The 20,999-nt window shown below is 43.9% G+C and overlaps 1 protein-coding gene across 1 annotated transcript in view; it reads right to left on the reverse strand.

Annotated features, from left to right (window-relative positions):
- The window catches only part of ttr (transthyretin (prealbumin, amyloidosis type I)), a gene marked incomplete at both ends in the record, with an annotated part of 37,059 nt that extends 16,344 nt beyond the window's left edge, over window positions 1-20,715 (reverse strand). Inside the window, 2 exons of the mRNA XM_080032885.1 lie at window positions 15,981-16,120; window positions 20,644-20,715. Coding sequence (XP_079889011.1) covers window positions 15,981-16,120; window positions 20,644-20,715 — 212 coding nt within the window. The remainder of the gene's footprint in view (window positions 1-15,980; window positions 16,121-20,643) is intronic.
- Between the last annotated feature and the right edge of the window lie 284 nt (window positions 20,716-20,999).

A 20,999-nucleotide genomic window follows, 5' to 3' on the forward strand; every position in this document is an offset into this window, starting at 1 on the left:
AGGGGTGAGTGATGCCCTCATCGTGAGGGAGTTCAGACATAGTCCTAAGAAGACTGTCTCCTGCCTTGGCATGAGGTTGCTCTTCTTCAAGTTGACCTGGAAGCCAAGAGACTGAACGTGGGACAGGACTGTCCCTGTGTCCTGCACTACCTGCTGGCGAGACGGAGCGCAGACTAACCAATCGTCCAGGTACGGCATGATTTTTAAGCCTGCCCTCTGTAGGGGCATCAAGGCAGCTGCCACCACCCTGGTAAATACCCTGGGGGACAGGGAGAGGCCAAATGGGAGGACTTTGAACTCGTAAGCTTGTCCCCGAAAGGCAAAGCGTAGGAACTTCCAATGTTCCTGACAAATAGGGACGTGAAAATAAGCGTCCTTGAGATCGATAGTGGTGAACCACTCTTTTTCCTCTATTGCCTCCATAATGTGCCTTGTGTGCAGCATCTTGAAGGGTAAGGTTTTCATAAAGGCATTTAAGCCCCTGAGGTCCAGAATGGGGTGCAGCCCCCCGTCTTTCTTTGGAACCAGGAAATATATTGAATAAAAGCCAGTGTGCTGTTCGCTGGAACTTACTTTTGCAATTGCTCCTTTTTGTAGCAGTGTGGCGATTTCCTCGGCCAACACATCTGCCTGGACTGGGTCCTTCACGGACGTTACACGGACCCTGGAAAAAGGTGGGGGCCGCCGCCGAAATTGGAGCCTGTAACCCCTGGCGACTGTTGACAGTACCCAGGGGTCCGAAACTTTCTGCTCCCAGCTGTCCAGGCGTAGCTGGGAGTGAACCCCGGCGGCTGTCCCACCAATCCTATTCATGACCCTGCCGGGGCCTTTGGCCCCTCGGGGGACGTCTCCTTTGGGAAGCCCCTCTTGATGTTGAGTGGGACTGAAACCCCTGCTGCATTGGCCTTACTTTAGCACCGCTGTAGCCCTGGTTGCCCGGGTTCTGACGTCTGTCGTGCACCCAAGGAACTTGACGGCCCTCAGCAGTCTGATATGGTTGCTGCCGGCCAGTCGGTCGCTGCCCTGTCCTCCCAGGGTGAGTAAACGTGCGTTGCACACTCCCTGGCTCGTGCAGTTTGTTCAGCCTTCTTCAGCACATTCTGGGAGTCTGAATGAAACATTGAGCCCGGCTCCACCGGCATATTGGTGAGCTCGCTCTTAATATTCGCTGGGAGGTTCGTTTGAGCCAGCCAGATCTGCCTGCGGGTCATCATGGCTGATGACATAGCCATCCCCACATCCCGGGTGAGCTGGGAATGGGTGGATAAGGCCGCATCTACCAAGTTCCTGGTGTCGCGGTCAGCTGTACTAATAGTCTTCCTGATAGCTGCCAGTAGGATAGCCAAAGCATTTCCTGCAGAAGCTGCACGAGCAGCTGCATTGTAGGTCCTGCAAACCAAGCGGTCTGTCTTGTCGCACTCCTTCCGTGGACACCGTGGGTCAGCTGTGACCTTCTCTGGGCTGAGAGAGGTTAAGGCTGCCATCTCCTTCTCCACCGGAGGCATCTCACCCAGTCCTGTTTCCGACGAGTATCGTGCCTTGGCCATCCTCCTGCAGCCTGCATTAAACTGAGGTGCTAGGCTAGGAGTACTCCAAGCTTTCTTCAGCATCTTGCAGTAGTCTTCTGCTGCTGGAATAGCCACTGAAGGACGGGGTTTTGGAATGCCAGCCCAGACCCCCTCTGTCTGACTTGGGACTTCCACTGGGGTGTCAAGTCCCAGGATCTTGGCAGCACTCAGGACTCTTGAGAGCACACTATCCTGACCCGGCTCTTCCGAACACTCATCTGCAGAAGCAGATCCCACTGGATGGGATGAGCTGAGGCTGTGTGGCTCTGCAGCAACCTACGGTTGTCCCTCCTCAGCGAAGAGGGAACCCCGGGCATAGAGGGATATAGAGTCCGGGTGGTTGGCTTCTGGCTCCTGGTACGATGACATATGTGCGGGGGATGTTCGACCAGAGGTGTGAGTCTCAGAGAAAGCTTCACTCTGAGAGCGAGTTTCAATTCTGCCCACCCTGTCTGTCAGGCCACGAATGGCAGACAAAATTTGCAGCTGTATATCCTCCCGTCCTGCCGCTGCCACTGGGGTGGGACCTGGACCTTCTGGTTGCAGAGCCCCTCTTGAGGCTCGTCTTTTACTACGGCCATGGGAATGCTCACGTTGGCCTCTTCTCTCGCGTTTGCGTGAATGGCTGCTCTTAGAGTGGTGGTCCTGTATCCTACCATCGGTGGGAGAAGGAGCACCTGCCGCAGCGCCGGGGGGGTGTTCTCCTAACCAAGCCCTCCGAGACCTCTCATCCAGCGGTAGGTCCAATGCAGCTAGGCATGGGGACTCCACATCCTCCAAGAGGTGAGCCCTGCCCAAGCATGGGGGACACTCTCTGTGACCATCACGGGGGTCCATGGTCGCTCCACAGAAACGGCATGTCTGGGGGGCCATAATGCCCAAATTCACCCCAATGTGTACGCGGACGTACACTGGGGGACAACTAAAGGAACCCGACCTTCTGCGTACAGAAGTTAAGGGAAGCTTTAAGTTGATTAACAGTCTCTTAGTTAAGCTGCTTTTTCTCTTTATTCTTTTCTCTCTATTTAATCAAATTCACCCACAATATGTATGCGGACATACAAGGGGGGACAACTATAGGAACCCAGCCTTCTGCGCACAGAGGTTAAGGGAAGCTTTAAGTTGCTTAACAGCTCTATTTTTATTTTATTTTGTTCTTCTCTCAATCTTCTTTTTCTTTCTTCTTTTTCCCTACAATGGGGAATAAATAATGAAACCCGTTCAGGGAAAATTAAGTTGACCATCAAAATCAAAATCAACTCTGAATAGTACGAATCAACACTCTTGGGACGTACGAGGAAAATATATAAATAAAGCACTTCTAACGCCGGCAGGCAAGGCTTTGTTTATTGTACTTATTCTTAGTATTTAACAACAAGTGTATTTCGCCCCAACACTGCTTTTTCCTTGCAGGCTAACGCGCCCCACACACATCCTACCTCTACTGCGCCTCTACCTCGCGTCTGCGTCTGACTTTTGGTCACAGACTGTGAAATCAACGTAGAGCGAGCACACATCCAACCTCAGACGCACTGCTGAGGCGCGTCGGAGGCACGTCTGCAGCGCCGCTCCCCTTCACCTCAGGAGGCTCGCCTATTTTTTTCTGAGAGCAGCGCGTCTCTCTCGCGTCTCTGTGCTTTAACTGATAGAGAAATACTCTGTTGACAGTCATACCAGCAGCATTCACTCTAGTTACACGTTTACCCGGTGTGTTTATTTCAAAATAAAACATCCCTCAGTCGTATACGCGAATAATCCCTTTATTTCACGATTTAATTGTGCAATCAAAATCCGAGGGATTTAAAACCTAATTTTCAATTAGTTCTGGCATTTCATTTTTGGATAAATGACACATATAGAGATCCAATATAGTGAAGAAATAAAAAAGATCATGATGAGCGCAACAGTTTTCCGTTGCTCTATCTGTGTCTACGGCCTTCTTCTTCCCCGACCACACACCCCTCTCTCTCTCCCGTATAAATCAGTAAAGTGATTTTTGAAATACTCAGCTGAGAGTCATATTGACTTCATACTGGCAGCTTTCGCTGTAGTTTCACCATTTCCTGGTGTGTCCCCTTCAAAATAAAACTTATAAACCAACAAGCGAAAATATGGCAAAAAAAAAGAAAAAAAATGGCAATGGGGCGCACGGATTACTGTCCAGACTCAATATAAATCATATGCATCATAGATGACATGAAAGAACTTCATTTTTAATGGGAATTATCTATGAAAACTCTATGTAGAAAGATAGGGCTTTTAGAAGCAGCGCTGCAGCAGCAGCTGCTGAGACGTTGCATGTGTGTCCGAGAAAAGTCCGAGAGAGGCAGCAGTAAGGTAAAGCGACGCGCTCCAGAGGTAGACGCAGGATGTGTGTGGGGCGCGTTAGGGGAGAAGCAACAGGTGTTAACAATCAACAACAATCAAACACCATATGCTACAAAACTACTGCAGACCAATTCGGTGCGCCAATAGTTACAACCTGTAATCACAGGGAAGCCAATTTAATAATCCTCAGGGACACAAGGCACCTGCACAATAATGTGACGGATTACTAGCTTCCTAAATTTTTCAAACACAACTTACCGGTCTCCCAGATGAGGCGAGAAAGGCAAAGAGGAAGAGGCGGGCTTTCCCGGATGCTAAATGCACTCCGAGCCCCGCCTCTGAAGGTCGGTCATACGACTCTGTTGATATTATGGTCTCGAAAGATAGGTAGAATGGAGGGTATCATTCACGGTTAGACCGTAGTGACGGTCTGAGGGAGGTCGAAATAGATACAAGGGGTGAATCCTCATGGACCGGGGGAGCAAGAGGCGAACAGTGACAGGGTTTATCCTTCGAATGATCCTGAAGGGACCAACGAAACGTGGCGGCAATTGGCGAGACTCTACCCGCAGTGGGAGATCCCTTGTGGAGAGCCACACCCTCTGACCCACCCAATAGTTTGGGGCTGGGCGGCAATGCTGTTGCGTCGTCTTGTTTCGGGCGCAAATTTTGCAAGCTGCCACAAACTCGCTCACATCTCTCCCCATCCGGGGCCACCAGAATCTCCGTTTGAGAAAACTAATAGTGCGACGAACACCAGGGTGATTTGTGAGGTGTGCAGAGTGGCCCCACTCAAGCACTTGTGATCGCACTCGTGCCGGAACATACCGACAGCCTTGGGGGCCCCCCTCCTGGGTCAGGCTCCTGCTGTTGAGCCCCCTGAACCACTGTGTCAATCTCCCCGGTCAGTGGGGCACGGATGCGGATAAGGGGTACAATGGGCTCTGGAGAACTGTCACTACCTGAACACTGAAATGGTCGAGATAAGGCATCTAGCCTCCGATTTTTCGAACGTGGACGGCCCTTATGTTTACTAGTGACTTCACTAAGTTCAGCGTACTCTGCAGGAAACCCATTTTCAAGAAGAGACACAGAAGACGAAGGATCAGAGGGAGTCTCGACAACCCCAAGAGTCAGGCGGTCACTGGGGGCAGCACAGGTGAAGCCTACTGAACTGGGAGATTTTGAGACAGAGGCACTGGTGGCAGGAGGAGGCTCACATCCAACAGGTTGGAGTTGAACAGAGTCTGATTCCATCATGTGAGATGCACAGTTTGGACCCCAGCTCAACACCCTCCCAGTCCTCCAATTGATGTGAGGGTTGTGTTCCTTGAGCCATGGGTGTCCCAGAATGAAGGGTAACTGAGGAGTATCAATAAGAAAAAATATAATCTCTTCCGTTTGATTGCCAATGCGAATGAAAATGGGGCAGGTGACCTTCTCAACCCTACCCCTACCCAAAGGTTGCCCATCCACTGCATTAATTGTGAGTGGACAAGGAAGATCATAAATGGGTAAATTGAGCTTACGGGCCAGGGTTGAGTCCATAAACTACCTGCTGCTCCTGAATCCACAAATGCAGAGAAGGTGCGCCAGTGTCCATCCCATAATAGCTCAAAGGACAAAGGGGGGGCAACTACTGGCCACGGGAGGGGAATTATTAAGACTCTGCAAGACTTCCCCAAGGTCTGACACGCATACCCTGATTCCCTGCTTATTGTGTCTTTGTGTTGAGGGGCACTGGCGAATGAAGTGACCCACACTCCCACAGTATAGACAAGCTCCACTGCTCATACGCCTCCATCTTTCCACAGAAGTAAACCTTGTGCGTCCTATTTGCATGGGTTCCTGATCATCATTGTTAAGGGACCCTTCAGGCAGGGTAGGTCTTTCAGAAGGGATTTCATACTCCTCTGAGATCTGGCGGGTGTACGCCGGTTTTCTCTCTCTATTGCGCTCACAAATTATTTTGTCAATTCTAACAGCCAATGAGATTAAATCCTCAAGTGAATCTGGAACCTCACGGGAAGCGAGCTCATCCTGAACTCTCTCAGACAAGGCATGACTAAAAGTGGTCACTAGAGCCTCCCTGTTCCAACCTGATTGCGTAGCTAAAGTCCGGAATTTAATTGAAAATTCTGCAACACTTGCAGAGCCCTGACGTAACCTAACCTCGTGGTTAAACACCCGCCTCATCTCCGCCATGAAGAGGGGAGCGTCAGTGCAGACTGGAGTCTGCCTATCCCACAAGGCTGTAGCCCATGAAAGGGCTCGTGATATATCTATGGGCCTATCACGAGCCCTTTCATGGGCTACAGCCTTGTGGGATATATTGTGGGTGTGTGTATATACAGGTCCTTCTCATATAATTAGCATATTGTGATAAAGTTGATTATTTTCCATAATGTAATGATAATAATTGAACTTTCATATATTTTAGATTCATTGCACACCAACTGAAATATTTCAGGTCTTTTGTTGTTTTAATACTGATGATTTTGGCATACAGCTCATGAAAACCCCAAATTCCTATCTCAAAAAATTAGCATATCATGAAAAGGTACTCTAAACGAGCTCTTAACCTAATCATCTGAGTCAACTAATTAACTCTAAACACCTGCAAAAGATTCCTGAGGCTTTTAAAAACTCCCAGCCTGGTTCATTACTCAAAACCGCAATCATGGGTAAGACTGCCGACCTGACTGCTGTCCAGAAGGCCATCATTGACACCCTCAAGCAAGAGGGTAAGACACAGAAAGACATTTCTGAGCGAATAGGCTGTTCCCAGAGTGCTGTATCAAGGCACCTCAGTGGGAAGTCTGTGGGAAGGAAAAAGTGTGGCAGAAAACGCTGCACAACCAGAAGAGGTGACCGGACCCTGAGGAGGATTGTGGAGAAGGGCCGATTCCAGACCTTGGGGGACCTGCGGAAGCAGTGGACTGAGTCTGGAGTAGAAACATCCAGAGCCACCGTGCACAGGCGTGTGCTGGAAATGGGCTACAGGTGCCACATTCCCCAGGTCAAGCCACTTTTGAACCAGAAACAGCGGCAGAAGCGCCTGACCTGGGCTACAGAGAAGCAGCACTGGACTGTTGCTCAGTGGTCCAAAGTACTTTTTTCGGATGAAAGCAAATTATGCATGTCATTCGGAAATCAAGGTGCCAGAGTCTGGAGGAAGACTGGGGAGAAGGAAATGCCAAAATGCCTGAAGTCCAGTGTCAAGTACCCACAGTCAGTGATGGTTTGGGGTGCCATGTCAGCTGCTGGTGTTGGTCCACTGTGTTTTATCAAAGGCAGGGTCAATGCAGCTAGCTATCAGGAGATTTTGGAGCACTTCATGCTTCCATCTGCTGAAAAGCTTTATGGAGATGAAGATTTAATTTTTCAACAAGACCTGGCACCTGCTCACAGTGCCAAAACCACTGGTAAATGGTTTACTGACCATGGTATTACAGAGATCAGGGGCCCATCATGAACCAGTAAAGAAAAAGGAAGATCAAGGGGCCTATCATTCACCAGTACATTTTTGTTATTTTTGTTTAAATAACATTGTTCGGGGCAACGCAGATCAAGGGCCTATATTGAGTTGAGCCATTAAAAACAAAACGAAGAATTCAAAGAGAGAAGTAGCTTTGGGATAAAGGATTGTTTAAAAAAAAAATTGGAATGCTGACTGACTGGATTTTTTAAAACTGTATATTTTTGTTTCTGCTTTTTGGTATTTCTGTGTCTCCAAATGATTCCAGAAAATAGCTCACATAGGACACAGTTGATTTAGCCTTTGTTTTCTTCTCAAAGTGCACCAGATTGATGCATTTTACTTTAAAAGGTTCACATTTTTCTTCCGGGGGGGCATGACCCCGGACCCCCCTAGAACTTCCTGGGTCCCCACCGCTGTCTCCTCAATAACTTGTGGTGTAGACAAACATGGCTTTAACGCATCTGTATTGTAAGACCGCCGCCCGGGGGGGCCTACGAAACCTCTCAGCCCCAGGGCCTAGTGGCAGGTAAAGGCAGCCTTGCCCACCACTTATATTATGCCCGCACCTCCAGTTGGTGTTGCATTTCAGAGCAGCAAAACGCTTTTTTAGTGGCGATTTTTAAGTCAGACCACTTTTTCTTCACCTAGGCTATGTAAAGAAATTGCGACATAAAATTGTATTCGCTATTTTATATAATTTGAGTGACAACACTGATGTAAACCTAAAATTCACAATCCTCAGCTAGAGATCGTTTGTCAACACCAACGCTGTTGACCGCAGCAGTTATTTCCTTCCTAACTGATGCCTTCTGTCGTTCTTTGATGCCGCTTGTAATGCTCCGAAATGAAACTTTATTTAATTTTTTCTACTTTCGCTGTTATGCTGTCAATTTCTTTTTCGGAGAAGTTCCTTTTCTTTCCCGTAATGCGCATATCCATGTCGTAAATCCTATAGGCGAGGCCTCTAAACTGAGAAAATATAGGGGTGTGATATTCAAATTACGATTGTTTTCAGCCGCCGTATTTATCAATAATGGTCTGGCGTATGCTGAGATTGGCGAGATACGACTGTTTGATAAATCCCACGCGATACCTGGCGTAGGGCTATATTTGCGCTGGGATCTGCACCAGTTTCCACGCAAGTTTGATAAATGAGGCCCACTGTGCATGGACTTGAAGGTGACGTGATCCGTTAACCTTGGATTACCTCCCAGATGAACTGATTCAATTAGTAGGCTATTAACTATCTAGACAACAACTTTGTATTCCTTTTTTTGTATGATAACTTACATTTGCATAATATGATGTTACATCAGACAAACACACAAACTTAACAAACATTTCATTTATTTTTTTGGGTGGGAGCCCCCCTGGCGGTCGGGGGGCCTAAGCAACCGCTTATAGTCCAGGCATTATATGACCTGACCTTAAAAAAATTGCAACAGAAACCATTCCAACTGTTTTTGATTCATGAATATGTAATAAATAACATACTAAAAGTCTTAAGGAATCCATGTGGTGGAAAGTTATTTTCTAAGGGTTTTCTTAACCATACCTTTATGCCAATTAAATAAATTACTGTTTTATTGTAGAGAGGATATGTGTCAAATTGTTAACCTTTTCAGAAAAGCATGAAACTTGGTACACTTAAACAGTTTGGGGCTCTGAACATTTTCAGATATTTAGCCATTGCAAAATGTAATCATGGTTGCCGTGGCGACCATTTTACTTTCCACCATAGCCTAATTATTAATTTTTCATCATAACTCCTGAATCAAACATAATAACACATAACTAGTGATAGTCTACCCCTATGTTTTCATCGTCAGGGAATGCAATTATACCACATACAACATCAGAAACAGTTGAGGTCAATAGTTAAGGGTGAATCTAATCTAACGAAAATGAAAGCCCATAATATCCGAAAACATCGCTGTGACTTTATAATTTGGGCCTATGTTGCATAAACATTGTGTAGTTTTAATTTTGTTTTCTAACAAAGAAATAGGCTTAAATGTTTGTAAAATACTATAACAATATAAGAAAACACAAATATTTGTGAATGCTAAACTGGCACAAATTGATAAATGTTTTAACTGATGAACATATATTTTAATATGAAAATATTTTGGTGCACAATTCAAAGTGCAGCCAGAGCAGTACTAATGCAATGTGAAAGGGCTACATCAATGCATACCATGAGTATGCATTACCCTCTGACCCCCTCTGGGGTGTGGTAACTTGAGAGGGGAGATACATTTCAAAGTAGCCTTGTGTAATTGACTAATAACAAAAAAACTCAACTTAGTATTCAGATAGACTTTTATGTTTATTTAATAGTTGTATAAAGCTTGGAGCAAGTTTTCTTAAACATAGTGTGGTTTTCCTCATCGTCTTCCTCATCATCACCCCCAACCTGAGATGATTTTGCTCCCCCAGATTATTTGTAGGTACCACATGCAACAGAGCACTCAATGCCATGCTTCTTGCATGTGCACTTTCAGTTGTTACAGTCCGTCTTGCATGTGCATCAGAGACCCATAAGAGTATCTGTGGAGCTGTTGGTAAGGCAGTTTTGATATGGACAAGCACCTAGGGCTGGGCAATAATTAGATTTCGATTATAATCGCGATAAAACTCACGTCGATTACTTCGATAAGCATAAGACATAAATGCTCGATTTGAAAAAAAAACCTAATAATAAAAAATAAAAAAACTGCTGATATGGATTTACCTAACAGCCAATCACGCAGTAGAAATACTCGCAACAGCCAGTCAGATCGCAGTGTTTGCCGTTCATGTCGAAGTACACGCCCATTTCCTGGTGCATGTTTGAGCTTTGAGCGCCGCGGAGAGGAGAGGAGAGCGGAGAGGAGTATTTGGCGAGAAAAAAAAGATAACATGAGTGGAACAGCGGAGGCTGCAAGTGAACCTGCATCATCCGCCGTAGAAGAAGTGGTTGAAAAAAAAGGTTCCAGGACGTCCGTTATATGGAAGTGGTTTGGCTATCTTAAGTGATAAAGCACAGGATAAGACCGTCTGTAAAATATGCCGTCGGTCGGTGCCAGCACGAATGGGAAACACTACAAACTTATTTCAACATCTGAAAAAGTCCCATCCCATCGAACACACAGAAATCATGCAAATTCGCGCAACAACAAGCTTTGCCCGCCGTCCCACCGCAGCTGTCAGCAGCGCGAGCGGGGCTGTTCCAAAACAGCTGTCTATCGTGTCGTCTTTTGAGGCAATTACACCGTATGAAAAACAATCAAAAAGACATAAAGATGTAACATACGCAGTGTCTTATTGTATAGCAAAAGACATGATGCCCATGAGCACAGTGGAGAAGGACGGGTTCAAAAAGTTGATAAATGTGCTGGATCCAAGGTACAATCTCCCTGGCAGAAAATATTTTTCCAAAACTGCACTGCCTCGTCTGTATGAAGAGTGCCGGGGAAATCTGGAAATCCAGCTTGGGTGTGTGAAATACTTTGCCACAACCACGGATCTATGGTCCAGTCGTACATCCGAGCCTTACATGAGCCTCACCATCCATTTTATCGACGAGGAGTGGGCTCTTCAAAGCTGGTGCTTACAGACGGCATATTTTCCAGAGGACCACACTGCCGAAATTATCAGCCAAGGCCTGGAGGAGGCACTTGCATCATGGGGGCTTAGTGAAGACCGACAGATGTGCATCACAACTGACAACGGGGCGAACATTGTCAAAGCTGTCTCACTTAAACATTGGACTCGCCTGCAGTGTTTCGGTCATCGGCTTCATCTTGCCATTGGTAAGTAAAACAAACACGGAATAAAGTGCCTAAATGTAAGCTACTAAACATTTTTGTGAGGGGATCAATAATAGTGCTTCTTTTTTTCCTTCCCCCCAACCCACAACATATTATTGGTCTCTCATCAGATCAATTTGATTATTGTTAAAAAATCGAAAATGTTTCCTTTTATCAAAGGAATTTGATAAAAATAATTTTTCAGATTCTGAATTTCATGGCAATATTATAACTTATCACAAAATATAATAATTAAATTACTGTTGTAATTTCTTTCTTAGTAAAGTTTTACAATATGTTATATGGTATATTACATTGTGTTTCTTTTTCATTTTCAGAGAGAAGTGTAAGAGACCAGCGAATCCAAAGAGCCATGGGTGTGTGCAAAAGAGTGGCCAGTGCTTTTTCTTTCTCACGGAAAAAAAGAGAGAACTAGCAGCTGCTCAAGAGGAGCTCAAACTACCCCCTCACAGGTTGATTACAGAGTCACCAACAAGGTGGGGGTCCCGTCATGCTATGATAGCAAGGGTGCTGGAGCAGGAGAAGGCTATTGCAAAGGTTCTCTCAGCTGATAAAAAAACAAGGCACTTAATCCTTTCATGGGCAGACATCGATGTCCTGGAGTCTGTCCACAAGGCGCTGAATCCGCTTGTTGAGTTCACTGATGCCCTCTCGGGTGAAGCATACGTGACTGTCTCTTACCTGAAACCTGTGCTGCAGCTCTTTAACAAGGAGGTCTTGAAGCCAGAAGCTGATGACACAGAGCTCACCAAGACCATCAAGGCTACTGTCCTCAACTACCTTAATGAAAAATACGATGATGCTGCTACTGATGACCTCCTGAACATGGCATCCCTAACTGATCCTCGGTTCAAGACCCGCTACATTGAAGATGACAAGGTTGAGGCTGTAAAATCCAGAGCTGTGGCTCAGATGCTGGATGAATGTCAGACCACATCACAAGCTACTGCTAACACATCCACATATACAACGACAGCTGTAGGTGGGGGAGATGCTCATGCTGTAGCTACACCAGCCAAAGTACAGAAGAAGTCACTGGGCAGCTTTTTCAAGAAGTCCTACTCTGTTGCTACATCTGGTCTTACAGAAGAGCAGACTATTAAGGCTGAACTGAACAGCTACCTGCTGGTACCTGAGGCAGACAGTGAGACCGACCCGCTGGCATGGTGGCAAAACAATTCGACAACTTATCCCAGAGTGAGCATCCTCGCAAAACGTTACCTGTGTATTCCTGCCACCAGCTCACCCTCAGAGCGTGCTTTTAGCACAAGTGGCAATATTGTGACTTGCCACAGGGCAGCTTTGAAGCCAGATGCTGTAGACAGACTAGTCTTTCTGGCAAAAAACCTGTAATGTCACTAGCAAAAGTGTAACTTATTTTTTGTTTCCTTGTAAGCCTACCTCTACAAATATTTGAGATTGTTGCCTCCCTGCCAAAGGAGTTTGATGTGATAGTCACTCACATATTTTTTTAGTTTTAAACACATTATTTTAGGTAGCATAATATCTGGTTTCACAATGTTTACATTTTGTACTTACGTAAGCACTACGTACTTTATATTTTATATATTAAAGTTCAGTATATAAATGTGCCAGGGCCTTTGTTGATCCACTGTTTTACTTTTTATGTATTGGTTGTGTCTCTACAAGATTTAAGATGTTTTCTGCAGCCCTGCCAAAGGAGTTTAATGTGAAAGAAGTTGGAGCTTTTTTTATTTATTTATATTTACATTATTTTAAATACATCTTATATTGTTTTGTTAGGGGCAGATAAAACATGTTTGTGAAGTTAATTGTTTATATTTAAATGTGATTCAATGTTCCCTAATCACAAATATGCTAATAAACAACATTGTTATGTTTAAACTTTTTAACCCTCTGATTTCTTCAGGCTTCAGCAGTATCACATTTTATATCGTGATTAATATCGATATCGATCAATATCGAAAAAATAATCGTGATAATATTTTTTGCCATATCGCCCAGCCCTACAAGCACCCCATCATCACTCTTTCGATCCCCATTTGTGAGGCGGCATGGTACGTCTGACAGATCCTTTTCTGTTGGTGACCACTGATTATGTTGATGAACTCTGCTTTATGTTGTTTGAATGGAACTTGTTTTTCTTCAAGGCAACCAGCATGTTCTCACCTATGACGGCGGCTGATTTGGTCCTCCCACCTGCTCACCTACAGTTTGCCATGTCTTTGGTCGATCTGCCCTGTTGAACATGAAAACTTCCTAGCCATACTTCCTTTTGACATTTTCGTTGTACAGTTTACTAATGTCTTCGTATGTATACGTGTCCGATCGATGCGCTGAACAAGTTCCACCATCCAGCACATATTAAATATGACCTGTCCCTTCAGGAAGGTCAGGTGTGTGAAGCGTCAAAATGGCATCTGTTAATACTGGCTTCTGTGGCTGTCGAAGCAGCAAGAAGGTCTCAAACAGAGCTGAAGGCGGACTGCACAGTTCATACCTAACCTGGACCCCAGTTCTTGTGAACCTTTTGCAGCAATTATGTGTCGCTTGAAAAGTAGGTGAAGATCCACCTGCACTGCTTCACAATCGATCTTCACTGAGGATCTTTGTACTGATTGTGATCACTCGATCCCTCTTCTTGAATGTGTTCTCAGCAGTAGTTTGTCCATCCATGATAACCAAAATCCTGTTTCCGATGGCCTTTGACCTAGCAACATTTGAGGATAGGTGCGAGACACTGCACAAGCTTGGATCCAAGCAGTAATTGTGTCTTTCTAAGATTTTTTCCATTAGATTTGGAGAGACAGAGTAGAAATGGGGCAAATAGGGGAATGACATGCAGAGAACTGAACCAGGCCGTATTCGAACCTGGGTCCTCTGTGGGGCCTGCGCCTCTAGGGGTACACTCTAACCACTGTGCCACGAGCGCCCCCTGTAACTGTGTCTTTCTTGGAGATTGTTCAGAACTGTGCGCGTTGCTAACTTCAGCACAAGCTGACATGGAGTGAAGCCATGTCAGATGTTGCAGCTATGTCATCCCCTGCACTCTTGTGAGGCCACCAATGGTTTTCATACTGTCATTACATCTCTGCATCACAATATTTTGTATCTCCTTGCAGCTGAAGGGGAGTCGCAACAAGTGCATCACACAGAATCAGGCCATTGAGGACTCCATCAATGCTAGTCAATATTGTCCTCTTCCCTGTCATAATGTGCACAACGGCATTGGCTGCATAGAAAATCTCCATCACTTCCTCTTCCCAGCACCAGCCATAACATGCCCAATGGACCCCTAAAAACTAACATCAGTGTGGAATTCCCAAAGTCACTAACATAACCTCTGGCTCAGCTTCTTTCATAAGAAATTCCTTCCACCAGTGGTTGATTAAATGTGATGATTGGGGTGGAATTGTGGCAGTGGGCATGTTCACATAGGCACTTACATGTGGAGTAGACGCACTTGGTGTCACTATATCTCATATCGACCGATGGGGTAAACACAAAGGATGTTTACCCCGGGTGATTGCCATGCTGTGCATCATACTAGACCATGCTGGACTTTGTGAGACAAACAGGATGGCTGTTTTCCATATGAGTTCCAGGTCTGCTGTCGGGTCATGTGGTTCTGATATTTCTCTCTAACCAATAAAGACAAAAATTACCAAAAAACAACCCTTTGCAATGGCTAAATATCTGAAAATGTTCAGGGCCCCAAACTGTTTAAGTGTACCAAGTTTCATGCTTTTCTGAAAAGGTTAACAATTTGGCACATATCCCCTCTACAATAAAACAGTACTTTAGGAAGCCGAAGATTGGCATAAAGGTATGGTTAAGAAAACCCTTAGAAAATAACTTTCCACCACATGGATTCCTTTAGACTTTTAGTATGTTATTTATTACATATTCATGAATCAAAAACAGTTGGAATGGTTTCTGTTGCAATTTTTTAAAGGTCCAGCCCTATTTTCTCATAAAATGCCTGTACTATTAGTTCGCTTATGCCTCGGGCCGGCCCTGCGTTGGTTATATTTGATTCTAATCTCTGTTTTGATGATCCAGTCAAAACATGTCTTAAGTCATATCTCCAATATTAGTCCATTTTTATCAACTGCTGATCTAAATAAAAGTTGTCCATTTGTATCTTTATTTGGCTCCCTTAGAGTTGGACTTGGTATTCATTTTTAAATTCCATTGCTTACTTTCAAACAGCATTGCTCCTTAATATATGTTATGTGTCGCCCCCTGACTCTGTTTGACTTTGAATTTCTTACACATGTAAGCTTTATTGTAGAGCTCATGGTGCTCTACAATAAAGCCTCTTGGACCATAGGGGTCAGCCATGATTATTTTTTTTCATCCCAAATTTGCGTGGCCTGAAATACAGTCAAGTGTTATCTACTTTGTGGATTTCCAACCTATCATCACCAAATTGTGTACACAGCATCAGGGGACCAACATACACATGTGTATAAAGTTTTAGCTAGATAGCTCAAAAAACCTGCCGCCCTTAACGAAAAAGTATTCGCGAGAGCGGCCATTTTTCTGCAGATTTGCCACGATTGCAACCTTCAATCGGCCACAACTTGGGACTCGAGTTCGGAAAGCGCGCGGCGGCGGTTCGTAGAAGCGTTGGAGCACGGCCGACGGGTGGGGCGCCGCCGTTGCGGGGCTGGCGGTCGGCGCCGGGTGGCCCGTACTTTCAAAATCTCCGTGGGATTTTCTAGTTATTATTATAAGTATTATACATAGCCTATCGTGAGGAGAGACATGTGATGTGCTTGACCTTCTATGTAATACTTGACATACCCATTAGCGATATCTATCCATCCCCCTTCAGCAGTCTTTTGAGACACTTTGAATGCCACTGCCCCAGCTGGAGTCCCTTTCACTGCATCCAGGACTTTGACCATCAGAGGACACTTGGTGTCTGAGTCTCCATGTTTCTCCTGCAGGACGGCCACATGTCAGGATCATATTCTTCCTCCTCTCTCTCGCTCATTCACACACTTATCCTCACACATCCACACAGTAGAACCAGGGTTGTTTTAGTCTTCAACGCACCACATTGTGACTTTCACTACCATTCAAAAGTTGGAAGCGTTCCTTCAATAATGGCTATGTGAACACAGATAAAAACAGTATAATTGGCAATACATTTGCAATAGTTTTGGCCCCAAAAGAAGAAGAATGAGATAATATTTCAATGAGAACTTTCATGTAGTTGCTGTCCCCACAGTATGGCATGATGTGATTTGTCAGTCCATAGTATGTTCAGCTGATATTAGATTAGATTTGATTAACCTATATTGTCATTGAATACACAAAAAAGTTATCTTTGAATAAACTGATAGACAGCAAGCCACTTAAAACAAAAAATAATAATTCCATGACCCAATTCCAAAGGTGTTAATGCTACGCCAACCTTATGTTTCTAATATTAGGTTTTAAAAACAGCTTTTCTGGAGCATTAGCAAATAACACATTTGTAAAGATACTTTTCACAACTTAAAAGCATCAAAGACCATTTAGAAATATAGAATAGTCCTCTCATGAATCTGAATGTTCCTAATTAAGCTTTTGTGGATGGCATGTCCCAACATTATTATTATTATTAGTAGTAGCAGTAGTAGTGGTTGTAATACTGGGTGCACACTGTGCTGGAACATGTAAGCAGCATTTGAAGAAATTGAAATTAATTTCAGTGAGGTGTTAACATTCCATTTAATTTATTTGTCCTATAGTCAACTCAATGAGTTAACATGAGAGGAACATAATCTGTGCTTCTCCTAGTACTTCAAGGCTGCTATGTAGTGGAGGATGAGTAGAGCAGCACAGTGAACTGGCGGGGGTCACTGAACTGATTCCTGCTCCACAAATCGATTGGGTCTATTGGCCTGTTCTGTTTGTTCATAGAAGTTTATCTTTAAATGGTTTAGTCAGTAACAGTATATTAATGTTTTTCAAATGTAGTTAAACAGAAACAGGGAAAGAACTGCAGCAGAAGGGCACTCATACGTTAACCATGGTGCTCAACATGGGTCAAAAGTGACCTGAGTTTCGACTTTCTACTTCTTTACAATCAATTCATTGTAGCCTATCATCCAGTATTCCAGGTATTCCTATTAAATGTGTTTTTGTTTGGGCCACACACCTGTAGGGCTGTGCGATATGGCGATATATATCGTCTGACGAAACAAAAACGTCTATCGTTTCATTTTAAGCAATATCGTTTATTTCGTTATGTTGCCAATCCCACTCTTTAGGACACAAACTATACATATAGCTCGCAGTTAAGTTACTGTTATTCAAACCGAAGATTTCCTTCAGCGTAACTTCACATTAAAAGCCTTTAACTGGTGAAATGTGAGGAATTAAAGTAAACTTTGACTTTTATTTTGAAGCAGAAACACTAAGCGCTTCCTAGTTCCTAGTCCCGCTGCGCTTCTATCACACTACTACCAACTGACTGCACCAGGCTTTTCTCGCTTGTGTGATAATCAAAGTTCATTTCGGACTCTGAAACCCATCGGTAACAGACCTGTCGGTGTTTGCACCATGGGGAGAGGATCATATATCCCCGCTGACAGAGCAGTCGAGCCGGCGTTACCCGTGCAGCGCTTGACAGGCTCGCGGGGGTTAGCAGCCGAGCTAACGCGGTGCAGTTCGGCTGCTGTCCCCGCGGGCTGTCAAGCGCTTCCCGGCTCGCAGTAATGCGCGGCTCGGCTGCTCTCTCAGCGGTGAGAAGCTCCTGCGCTCCCCGGGGCGGTCACCCTCTCCGCGGGGTGTATGTACAAGCCGCCGCAGCCTCATCTAAAGAGGATAGCTCCATTAGGCAAAAGAGCTAAGCTAAGGAGGAATCCACCAATTCAGTCAATTCTGTGCCCCCATGCCTGAAACCCCACACGGCCCAAAACTACTCAAATGTCACATTTGCATTTTCTATTTTGTTGAATGCTTCAAAATTTGCGTTTGAATTAAAGCAGAAAATAATCAAATATGGGTAAATACTTTATTTGTTGAGAATTTTATTATTTATATGACATTTTTATATTTATTTATTAATTGAATTAACAGAAAATATGTTATATCGTCATATGTATCGTTATCGGGAAATGAAATTCCTATATCGGGATATGAGATTTTGGTCATATCGCCCAGCCCTACACACCTGACGTCTTTCCAGCGTGCACACAACAGACGGGTAGCGGATGGTAAGTAGATATGAACTGATTTTGACGAAAAGTGTTCTGTATTCCAATAGCTTAGTGTGCCTTTAAATGCATTTTACATTAAGAAGTCACATATAGTTGAAAGATAAAAATTACATATCAGTGATTCTTGAGAACCGGGACAAAAGGCCGTCTTCCAATATTAACTGCTGTTATGTTTAAAACTAAAAATATTAAAAATTGTAGATGTTATTAGGGATTAAGAATAGAATGTCTGGAGCACAATTATCCTCTTAAATTTAAAGCGGCTACGAGTAACATTTAAATATCTTTTAAACAGCCTCATGTTTCCTCTGATAATCATAAATTACCTTTAACAGCAAACGAGACCATCAGTGCAAAGAAAGACGTTTTTATATAGTTTTTATTACTGCTTTTGGTCTGGTCGCACACCCAGTCCGATTTTCGGTTCGCTCGTGCAGGCTCTATGGTCACATATCCGTATTGGTCGCAGATTTCAGTGTGGAGCAGCAATGCTTTTCGAGAAGCCTATCCCTCCAGGTGAGGGAAGGGGAGCGGGAGCCTTGTTTGAGACAGTTATTTGTCGTCATAATGACTGATAACGGGGCTGAACCATCAAAGAAAAAAAAGAGAATGCAATGAAGAAAAGCTAAAAGGGAGAGTGATATAGGCTACGGGCGGGACGAGGGCGTTGCCAAGCAACGTGTATACAATTTCACGAGAGCGAAACTAGACTGCAGTGTTTACTCCTAAATGAATGAGCGGTTGGTACTAACACAAAGTTTGCTTTGCTTCACCATCATCAGATAACCATTATCTGAAATAGTCATTATTTACATCAACAACACAAACACATTACCTCATCGTGATCCATACTAACTGCCGTCTCTCGTTCATTCGCTTTCTGTGAGGACACGTAATCTTTCAGCTCCGTGAGAGAGAGTAGTTAGGTGACGCTACTGCATCAACTCATTGCAATCAGGTGTGTGTAGCACTGACTGGCATTAGTTGATGCAGTGTCAAAACCACTCTCACGGAGCCGAAAAGAGTCCTCACACGTTCAACACACGGACATGCACTATATTGCACCCTTCTCAGTTCACACTCGCACGCCTGGCACGAGCTAGAAAACAGCTTTGCGACAGCGGGCATCGTAAAAATACTACCGCTTTTGTCCAAAGGGGACGCCAACGTGCCATGTTACCCGTAGTGGCTTTAATTGTATCATTATTATGTCAAATATATGACACTTGTTATCTTCTCACGACGTCAAAACAGTGTGTCCTCAGAGAAGGTTTCAATCTTTCATATGCAATAAAACCTATTAAATATGTACTTTAATGATTTAAAATAGCTTTTTTCATCAAAAGCAACACTAAATAATCTCTCATATCAATAAAAACAGTTTTTCTACAACAGATTCATGTTTCATAAGGATTCTAAGTGGTGGGACCACTTTACTGCAAGTCAACACCGTCAGACATTTCATTATGTAAAATGTAATAAAATCAGGCGAAATAAGGGGCAGCTTTCAATTTGAAGGACCTCTTGTTAAATTATATCTCTGCAGAGTACATTAGAGTCAGACAGGCTCTGATAAGTGTTGTAGTTTTAGAATATTTTAATTTCCGAATCTTGAAAGTCCTGTGTCACAGCCATGATATGTCAACACCGACTTACAATTTCTGAAGAAGTTATTTAAAATTTTTTGAAAATTTTATTTTCCTGAAGTAGTTCACTAGCACCATAACATCAACAGAAAAACCAAATGGCTACTAGATAAAATCCATTTGTTATGTTTGAGAAACGTTAAATATGTCAACACCGCCAGACGGTGGTGATGATGACGGTAAAAAAAAAAAGCTGGGAGGTTGTGTCAAAGCTTAGCTCAGTAAATTAGTATATGTTGGATACAAACATGTAATTTAATTTGCATAAACATAGGGTTTGTATTTTTTCAACATTGCACCCTGTTTTGTCCCACTTCTCAAGAATCACTGATATATTTTCTCAACCTCACACTCCACACTGCACTCCATAGTCCACCGACATGGGTCATCAGCTTCTGTTATTTTAATTTTTTTGGCAGAATGAGGTCTACTTTAAATGATAATAATAATCCAAAATGTAGCCTAGCTCAGACTAAATACGAGATCTACAGTATTTACATTAAGAAAACAATGTTCCTATAAAAACGTACATATCCTAGAAATAAATAGTTATTGCATTCTAATCATGTGGTAGAGAAAAGTCATTCAAACATGATTGCAGACACTGACCGTGGAGATGGGTGCGGTGTGGCAGAGCAGCAGAGCAGAGGCTAGCAGCAGACAGAGCAGTGGATGGAGCATGGTGGACTGATGCATAGACACACTGACACAAGCCACTGGTGTTCACATCTGACCTACTCAGTATCAGCTCTCTCATAACGGTCCCCCCCCCTCACCTCTCCCTCCTGCCCACTCTGTGGACCATGTCAATACCTGAGTTATTGATTAATAAGGTTTATATGTAAGAGCCAGTCCTCTCACACAGCTAAAGAGTTGTTCCATCTAGCCTTTACGTGTATTATACTAAATATTGTAACTTCAAGAAAATAACAACAAAATGTTTTAACAATTTCTTCAAGTATAAA

Source organism: Ammodytes marinus (assembly GCF_949987685.1).
Source record: "Ammodytes marinus genome assembly, chromosome: 8".
Lineage (NCBI taxonomy): Eukaryota > Metazoa > Chordata > Actinopteri > Uranoscopiformes > Ammodytidae > Ammodytes > Ammodytes marinus.